Source organism: Siphateles boraxobius, unplaced genomic scaffold (genome assembly GCF_051911475.1).
Source record: "Siphateles boraxobius isolate OS27281-9 unplaced genomic scaffold, OSU_SipBor_1 127, whole genome shotgun sequence".
Lineage (NCBI taxonomy): Eukaryota > Metazoa > Chordata > Actinopteri > Cypriniformes > Leuciscidae > Siphateles > Siphateles boraxobius.
In genome coordinates, this window is record NW_027508730.1 from 680,001 (window position 1) to 690,000 (window position 10,000).

The 10,000-nt window shown below is 39.2% G+C and overlaps 2 protein-coding genes across 4 annotated transcripts in view; one reads left to right on the plus strand and one right to left on the minus strand.

The window, feature by feature from the left end:
• The window catches only part of ero1b (endoplasmic reticulum oxidoreductase 1 beta), a 35,204-nt gene extending 32,594 nt beyond the window's left edge, over nucleotides 1–2,610 (plus strand). For both annotated transcript variants that reach the window (XM_077225176.1, XM_077225177.1), the window contains exon 16: nucleotides 1–2,610. This exon is cut by the window's left edge and continues 1,058 nt beyond it. The gene's annotated coding sequence lies outside the window, so the exon portion shown is untranslated.
• Nucleotides 2,607–10,000, minus strand: part of gpr137bb (G protein-coupled receptor 137Bb) — a 10,247-nt gene continuing 2,853 nt past the window's right edge. The window contains exons 3-8 of one of the 2 annotated variants that reach the window (XM_077225174.1): nucleotides 9,169–9,218; nucleotides 8,868–9,090; nucleotides 5,660–5,809; nucleotides 4,654–4,782; nucleotides 4,453–4,574; nucleotides 2,607–3,649 (exon numbers count right to left, since the gene is read on the minus strand). In XM_077225174.1, the coding sequence (XP_077081289.1) occupies nucleotides 3,559–3,649; nucleotides 4,453–4,574; nucleotides 4,654–4,782; nucleotides 5,660–5,809; nucleotides 8,868–9,090; nucleotides 9,169–9,218 (765 nt within the window). In that variant the 3' untranslated portion in view covers nucleotides 2,607–3,558. Of the gene's footprint in view, nucleotides 3,650–4,452; nucleotides 4,575–4,653; nucleotides 4,818–5,659; nucleotides 5,810–8,867; nucleotides 9,091–9,168; nucleotides 9,219–10,000 lie in introns of both variants that reach the window. The other variant, XM_077225175.1, reaches the window with a different exon arrangement.

Consider the following 10,000-nt stretch of genomic DNA (forward strand, 5'->3'; position numbering starts at 1 on the left):
CACTGAAGACTGGAGTAATGATGCTGAAAATTCAGCTTTGATCACAGGAATAAATTACACTTTACTATATATTCACATAGAAAACAGCTGATTTACATTATAATAATATCTCACAATGCTACTGTTTTTATTTTTGTATTTTTAATAAAATAAACACAGCCTTGGTGAGCAGAAGAGAATTATTTTAAAACCATTTAAAATCATACCGAATCAAAACTCTTGACTGGTAGTGTATATGTGTATATATATAAGCATGTTTTATGTGCTGTTGATTTTGAGGTGAAATATGACCTGAAAACACATTCTTGACTTTTTGTGGGGATTTTTCCATGAATATTTGCGTCTTGTAAAAACATTCCTCATCTTTGTTTATAGGACCTTAGAAATTAATTTTATAAGCTTTAAAGAAGAAAATGTAGCTTATTGTTACACATATAAGCAACTGTTAACAAGCAATAATGTTCCTCCATTGAGTCCAGATTCATCCAGACAGAAGAAAGCAAAATCATCATCATTTTATTAGATGGGTGAAAGCTGTCAAGAAGTATATTCCAGCCCAAAATTGAAAAGCAAAAAAGCAAATTATATTTTTGTAATTATCACTAATTATAAAATGTTTTTTTGCAGTGCAATATGAGCTGTTTCAAGGTGAGATCGACTCAGATGTAGTTCTACAGGATTATATTTATAGTTTATTAAGATCTCGGTGTAGTCAGTGTTTCAGCGTCGTCTTCACACACACACACACACACACACACACACACTCACTCACTCACTCACACTCACTCACTCACACACACTCACTCACACACTCAAACACTTACTCACACACTCACTCACACACTCACTCACATAGTCACTCCCTCACACACACACACCTCTCTGAACACTTGAAGCTGCTGCTCTTCTGTCAGAGATAAATATAGATTATGTGTGTGTTTTGAGATGAACAGCAACTTTAGATCCTGAAGCACAAGATACACGAGTCTGAGCTGAAGCTTTAGATCCTGAATGAGTCTCAACCGAGTCTTAGCCGCAGCTTTAGATCCTGGCCAAATCTCAGCCGAGTCTGAGCCGAAGCTTTAGATCCTGAATGAGTCTCAACCAAGTCTTAGCCGCAGCTTTAGATCCTGGCCGAGTCTCAGCCGAGTCTGAGCCGAAGCTATAGATCCTGGCCAAATCTCAGCCTAGTCTGAGCCGAAGCTTTAGATCCTGAATGAGTCTCAACCAAGTCTAGCCGCAGCTTTAGATCCTGGCCGAGTCTCAGCCGAGTCTGAGCCGAAGCTTTAGATCCTGGCCAAATCTCAGCCGAGTCTGAGCCGAAGCTTTAGATCCTGGCCAAATCTCAGCCGAGTCTGAGCCGAAGCTTTAGATCCTGGCCAAATCTCAGCCGAGTCTGAGCCGAAGCTTTAGATCCTGGCCAAATCTCAGCCGAGTCTGAGCCGCAGCTTTAGATCCTGAACGAGTCTGAGCCGAGTCTTAGCCGCAGCTTTAGATCCTGAACGAGTCTGAGCCGAAGCTGTAGATCCTGAATGAGTCTCAACCGAGTCTTAGCCACAGCTTTAGATCCTGGCCAAATCTCAGCCGAGTCTGAGCCGAAGCTTTAGATCCTGAATGAGTCTCAACCAAGTCTTAGCCGCAGCTTTAGATCCTGGCCGAGTTTCAGCCGAGTCTGAGCCGAAGCTTTAGATCCTGGCCAAATCTCAGCCGAGTCTGAGCCGAAGCTTTAGATCCTGAATGAGTCTCAACCAAGTCTTAGCCGCAGCTTTAGATCCTGGCCGAGTCTCAGCCGAGTCTGAGCCGAAGCTTTAGATCCTGGCCAAATCTCAGCCGAGTCTGAGCCGAAGCTTTAGATCCTGGCCAAATCTCAGCCGAGTCTGAGCCGAAGCTTTAGATCCTGGCCAAATCTCAGCCGAGTCTGAGCCGAAGCTTTAGATCCTGGCCAAATCTCAGCCGAGTCTGAGCCGAAGCTTTAGATCCTGGCCAAATCTCAGCCGAGTCTGAGCCGCAGCTTTAGATCCTGAACGAGTCTGAGCCGAGTCTTAGCCGCAGCTTTAGATCCTGAACGAGTCTGAGCCGAAGCTTTAGATCCTGAACGAGTCTGAGCCGAGTCTTAGCCGTAGCTTTAGATCCTGAACGAGTCTGAGCCGAGTCTTAGCCGAAGCTTTAGATCCTGAACGAGTCTGAGCCGAGTCTTAGCCGCAGCTTTAGATCCTGAACGAGTCTGAGCCGAGTCTCTGCGCTTCACTTCTCAGTCTGGAAGTTCAGCCTCTCATGGACGTATTCTGGAGGAATCATTTAGTGTTCACTGATGGAAGATTACATGTAGAGCAGCTATGAGTGTGTGTGTGCGTGTGTGTGTGTGTGAGAGTGTGTGTCGAGCGCTGCATGCTTTCAGCGGCTCCAGAACGTGTGTGTTCCACTTGTCTGCCTTAATATTTCTGAATGACAGTTTAATACTGTAAATTTCTCTTATCGTGAAACTCTGCCTTTCTGACTTGATTTGAACATTTTCATGCTGTGATTAAACCAAGATTAAGTTGCTTCTGTATTGTGTGTTTGTGTCAGGAATATTTATTTAAACGGGAATAAATTGATCTGGTTGCCTCAGATTTTGTCGTTCTTTGTGTTCAGTGTTTGTCCTCTCGTTAGTAAGAAGTCTTTTTTTCAACAGACAGTTTATTTTTTGTGGATGATGACGAAACATTCTCATTACAAACCATCAAATGAGAATCCCAATCTCCACATGACCAGTGAAATATATTGTTTCTCATAAGACATGAGTGTTGTTTTTAAGTGTGCTTCAGTCTCACTACTGTTTTCAGCAGATAACATAAGATAACCGGTAACAGAAATTCATGCCTTACACACATTATTTCATCAGCCTAATCATGATTCATCTATCAGCATCACAAAGTAGAGCGATTGTGTTGTGTTGTTGTGTGAATGAACACCGTCAAACAGCACAGGCCGTGTTCAGAATGTGTGTATTAACACACTCGCTGTTTCTACAGTGTGTGTGTGTGTGTTTTCAGAACGCCAGGATTTTCACCAATGCATTTGTTCTATTGTGCAATATGCATTGGGTTACCGTATCCCACAATGCAATGCACAATACATGGCCATTTCCAGTGACCAAAGAACTAGTGAAGCAAGCTTTGAGTGTCTCCGAAGAGACTGAAGAGACGAGAAGCTGCTCTATAAAGACGTCACATCATCAATCTCCTATTATCACTGTAAAGCTGTTTTGAAACGGTCTATATTATTAAAAGCGCTGTATAAATAGTGTACTACTGGAATCTAGTGCGCAGTGTGTCGATGCTCCATCCTGAACACAGCCTCGTTTAGAACCTTTGTTACTCTGACCGTGGTTGCCATGGTGACATGCATTACTCTGGAGTCAGTTGCCATGGTAACTCGCACTTAGTGCGTCGTGGCACTGACGTATTGAGCTTCCGGCGGCTCGTGTGTGTGAGTGTGTGTGGATGATGTCAGTGGTTTAAAGTGCGGTGCGTATCAGATTTACAGAGCTGTACGACTGTAGCGTCGGCGGAAACGCTAGCGGTTGAGTGCTGCTGTTGCCACGGGCGACCGCTGGTCTCCTCCCAGATGGACCAGGAAACTGTTGCTACTCCAGTCCGTCGACAAACTGGACAGAGAGAAACTCGGATCATCCAGGCTTCCTCAATCATGCGTATCACATGCTTATATATAGATACACACACACACACACACACACACATATATATACTGTAGTTTTTTTTTGTTACTTCAATAAATATGGAGTCGTATATATATGATGTCTGAAAGGTTCAGGCCCATATTAATTTGTATAATTTTATATTAAAAAATGGTTTGCTGATGTCGGTTAAATGACATGGATAGAGAAATTAAATATTTGATCTTTATTAAGATTTTTTATTTTATGTTTATTTTGACATTTTTTTGATCAAATTTTTAGTAAGGTTTTTATGTATTTATTATAATAAAAGCAACTTCTCAGACAGTCAGCATCAAATTTTGTCTAATTTTTTTTTTTAATTTGTTACCACAGTAAAACCAGGCTAATCAGAAATCAAATTTAATAAAATATCAAAAGATTCTGAAAAATAATTTCCTTTTATTGTATCAAAATAGTGAGTGGTATGAAAAATGTGCTTCTCTAATGTTGTTTTTATGACATGCAGGAAAACAACTGAAATATTTAATCTGCTTTAGTAACTGTTGTTATTATGATTTTATAATTATTTATTTGAATTGACATTTTTATGATTGAATTAACTTTTGTAATATACATATGTATATATATATTTCCCTATCTTAAGTCTTGTTTTTTTTTTCATTTTTCATTTTTTTTCATTTTTTTTTTCATTTTAGTAGTTCTTGTTAATTTCAAGGCAACATTTCTAAGTTCTGCTTCAGCGGAGTGTGTTGAGCTGATCTTGTGATCACCTGGTTGAGCTGGTCACCGGCTGCGACGCCCAGGCGAGGTCGTCGTCGCTGTCGTAGCGTCTGGGATTGTCGAAGAAGTACGGCCTGTTGGAGAAGACGTGGCTGGGAATGGCAGAGCCGCTCTGGAAGCAACAGATCACAATAGAATCAGAATCAGATCCGGTGAGGACGAGTCGTGCTGGTGTCCTGGTGTCGGCTCACCCGCTCCTGTGCCGGTCTGCGGACCCGGAAGAAGAACACCACCAGAGCTGTGGGCAGAAGCTCCCAGACGAACAGAACCAGTCCGAACACCACGAAGCCGGCATCGCCCAGACTGGAGCGCAGATCCGCCTGCGGACACACGGAAACAGCTGCTCGACCTCAGTCTGAACCAGTGTCGAGAGTAACTCATTACAAGTAACCCAACTTATGTAATCCGGTTACTTTTTTCAAGTAACTAGTAAAGTAACATTACTTTTAAAATTTACAACACAATATCTGAGTTACTTTTTCAAATAAGTAATGCAAGTTACTGTTTTCCCATTTATTGACTGGCAGCTCTTATGTCCTCATGTTGAGACGGTGTGTGTGTGTGTGTGTGTGTGTGTGTGTGTGTGTGTGTGTGTGTGTGTGTGTGTGTGTGTGTGTGTGTGTGTGTGTGTGTGTGTGTGTGTGTGTGTGTGTGTGTGTGTGTGTGTGTGTAAACATGATGGTTACTGTAGTTCTTGACTAAATGTGAGCATTTAGTCATCTAACTTGCAAAAAAAGTATCAGTTTTCCTCAAAATGAATAAAAACAGTGAAATGGAAAATCCGAATACTACGCAAACCTGCATAATTAAATAATATTTATGCATTTAATCTCATTTTATTGACCAATATACCTGCCTGATGATCTTTCATGATTCATTAGTTTATTCTGTGCCCTCTACTGTACATGCGTGAATTTGCATTTCCTTCAGCCTTATTATTTCAATTTTGGTGTGAAATGGCCTTTACATTTGCCAAAAAATACATTTGCCTGTTTTTGTTATAAAAAAAAGAAAGAAAACAAGGCCAGCCCAAGTGAGAAAAAGTAACACAAAAATAAGGTAACCAACGCATTTTTTTTTAAGTAACTAAGTAATGCAATTAATTACTTTTAAAGGGAGTAACGCAATATTGTAATGCATTACTTTTCAAAGTAACTTTCCCCAACACTGTCCTGAACACGTGTGACCGGCACCCACCTGATCCGACACGTTGTACCAGTCGTAGTCGAACGAGTTTATGGTCTGGATGTCGGTGAGAGCCAAAACCAGTAGATTATAACAAGCCCGCGACGCGTACAGGAGGATGACCGTGAGGCCGATCAGGGTCACCTGACACACCGACGTGCCCTGGAACACAGGAAAAACACCAATCCTTTCATTTATTTATGTCAGAGACTGTAATCAGACTATAATCAGAGACTGTTATCTGAGACTGTAATCAGAGACTGTAATCAAAGACTGTAATCAGACTATAATCAGAGACTGTAATCAGAGACTGTAATCAGAGACTGTAATCAGACTATAATCAGAGACTGTAATCAGACTATAATCTGAGACTGTAATCAGAGACTGTAATCAGACTATAATCAGAGACTGTAATCAGACTATAATCTGAGACTGTAATCAGACTATAATCAGAGACTGTAATCAGAGACTATAATCAGAGACTGTAATCAGACTATAATCAGAGAATGTAATCAGAGACTGTAATCAGACTGTAATCAGACTATAATCAGAGACTGTAATCTGACTATAATCAGAGACTTTAATCTGAGACTGTAATCAGACTATAACCAGAGACTGTAATCAGACTGTAATCAGAGACTGTAATCAGACTATAATCAGAGACTGTAATCAGACTATAATCAGAGACTGTAATCAGAGACTGTAATCAGAGACTGTAATCAGACTGTAATCTGAGACTGTAATCAGACTATAATCAGAGACTTTAATCTGAGACTGTAATCAGACTATAATCAGAGACTGTAATCAGACTGTAATCAGACTGTAATCAGAGACTGTAATCAGACTATAATCAGAGACTGTAATCAGAGACTGTAATCAGACTATAATCAGAGACTGTAATCAGACTATAATCAGAGACTGTAATCAGAGACTATAATCAGAGACTGTAATCAGACTATAATCAGAGAATGTAATCAGAGACTGTAATCAGACTATAATCAGAGACTGTAATCAGGGACTGTAATCAGACTATAATCAGAGACTGTAATCTGAGACTGTAATCAGACTATAATCAGAGACTCTAATCTGAGACTGTAATCAGACTATAATCAGAGACTGTAATCTGAGACTGTAATCAGACTATAATCTGAGACTGTAATCAGACTACAATCAGAGACTGTAATCAGACTATAATCAGAGACTGTAATCAGAGACTGTAATCAGACTATAATCAGAGACTGTAATCAGACTATAATCAGAGAATGTAATCAGAGACTGTAATCAGACTATAATCAGAGACTGTAATCAGACTGTAATCAGAGACTATAATCAGAGACTGTAATCAGACTACAATCAGAGAATGTAATCAGAGGCTGTAATCAGACTATAATCAGAGACTGTAATCAGACTATAATCAGAGACTATAATCAGAGACTGTAATCAGACTACAATCAGAGACTATAATCAGAGACTGTAATCAGACTATAATCAGAGACTGTAATCAGACTATAATCAGAGGCTGTAATCAGACTATAATCAGAGACTATAATCAGAGACTGTAATCAGACTACAATCAGAGACTACAATCAGAGACTATAATCAGAGACTGTAATCAGACTATAATCAGAGGCTGTAATCAGACTATAATCAGAGACTATAATCAGAGACTGTAATCAGACTACAATCAGAGACTATAATCAGAGACTGTAATCAGACTATAATCAGAGACTGTAATCAGAGACTGTAATCAGACTATAATCAGAGACTGTAATCAGACTATAATCAGAGACTGTAATCAGAGACTGTAATCAGACTGTAATCAGACTATAATCAGAGACTGTAATCAGAGACTGTAATCAGACTATAATCAAAGACTGTAATCAGAGACTGTAATCAGACTGTAATCAGAGACTAATCAGACTGTAATCAGACTATAATCAGATACTGTAATCAGACTGTAATCAGACTGTAATCATACTATAATCAGAGACTATAATCAGAGACTGTAATCAGACTGTAATCAGAGACTGTAATCAGACTGTAATCATACTATAATCAGAGACTATAATCAGAGACTGTAATCAGACTGTAATTAGAGACTGTAATCAGATTATAATCAAAGACTGTAATCAGAGACTGTAATCAGAGACTAATCAGACTGTAATCAGACTATAATCAGAGACTGTAATCAGACTGTAATCATACTATAATCAGAGACTATAATCAGAGACTGTAATCAGACTGTAATCAGAGACTGTAATCAGACTGTAATCATACTATAATCAGACACTATAATCAGAGACTGTAATCAGACTTAATCAGAGACTGTAATCAGACTTAATCAGAGACTGTAATCTGAGACTGTAATCAGAGACTGTAATCAGACTATAATCAAAGACTAATCAGACTATAATCAGAGACTAATCAGACTATAATCAAAGACTGTAATCAGACTGTAATCAGAGACTGTAATCAGACTGTAATCAGACTATAATCAGAGACTGTAATCAGACTATAATCAGAGACTGTAATCAGACTATAATCAAAGACTGTAATCAGAGACTGTAATCAGACTGTAATCAGAGACTAATCAGAGACTGTAATCAGACTGTAATCAGAGACTCTAATCAGACTATAATCAAAGACTGTAATCAGACTATAATCAGAGACTGTAATCAGACTATAATCAAAGACTGTAATCAGAGACTGTAATCAGACTGTAATCAGAGACTAATCAGAGACTGTAATCAGACTGTAATCAGAGACTCTAATCAGACTATAATCAGAGACTGTAATCAGACTATAATCAAAGACTGTAATCAGAGACTGTAATCAGACTGTAATCAGAGACTAATCAGAGACTGTAATCAGACTATAATCAGAGACTGTAATCAGACTATAATCAGAGACTCTAATCAGAGACTGTAATCAGACTGTAATCAGAGACTGTAATCAGACTGTAATCAGACTGTAATCAGAAACTGTAATCAGGCTGTAATCAGAGACTGTAATCAGACTATAATCAGAGTCTGTAATCAGAGACTGTAATCAGACTATAATCAGAGACTGTAATCAGAGACTGTAATCAGACTATAATCAGAGACTAATCAGACTCTAATCAGAGACTGTAATCAGAGACTGTAATCAGACTATAATCAGAGACTAATCAGAGACTGTAATCAGACTGCGATTGAAGCTGAAGATCAGGTGTGCCTCTTACCTTGGACTCCAGGTAGATGCTGGCGAGGGACATCTTGGCCACCTTGTAGAGGCAGACGGAAAGCGAGACAGCACAGAGGATGAAGAGCGAGTCATTGATGGTCACGCGCACCAGGACGATAGTCTTTACCGGCGCAACGCTCGTCTTCACCAGCAGAGCACACGTCAGATTGACCAGCAGGAACAGCAGACTTACGCCCACAAACAGCAGGTACAGAGGAAACCTGCGGACCAGAGGAGGCATAAGGATGATGAGGATGAGGATGATGAGGACAGATGATAATATCAGTGTAAGAACTCACTTGTATTTCTGGAGGTGAGGAGAGAACTTCGACTTGGCTTTGAAGAAAACCTGCCAAAACAAGCATGATTATCAGCACTGACTTACCAAAGACTAAGCCTCTGCTTTATTATAGTTTTATCCACATTCATAATTACAATTAGCTTTTGGTTTATTATTTTAAATTTTCATGTTAATTTTTGCTAAATTGTGCTTTTGTCATTTTATTAGCTTTTTTTAATATTGCTATTTAGGTTTAATCGATCTGAGATTTAAAGCTGCTGTTAAAGATCTGGTGTTACTCCGGCTGGAGTCCGGCTGGAGTCCGGCTGCAGTCCGGCGTGTGTGTGTGTCTGACCTGAGCGCAGTACAGAGACTGTAATCAGAGACTCTAATCAGACAGTAATCAGACTATAATCAGCCTGTAATCAGAGACTGTAATCAGAGACTGTAATTAGACTCTAATCAGACTTTAATCAGAGACTGAAATCAGACTATAATCAATCTGTAATCAGAGACTGTAATCAAAGACTGTAATCAGAGACATTAATCAGACTGTAATCAGACTATAATCAATCTGTAATCAGAGACTGTAATCAGAGACATTAATCAGACTGTAATCAGAGACATTAATCAGACTGTAATCAGAATATAATCAAACTGTAATCAGAGACTGTAATCAGAGACTATAATCAGAGACTGTAATCAGACTATAATCAGAGAATGTAATCAGAGACTGTAATCAGACTATAATCAGAGACTGTAATCAGACTATAATCAGAGACTGTAATCAGACTGTAATCAGAGACTGTAATCAGTGACTGTAATCAGTGACTGTAATCAGATCATTTAAT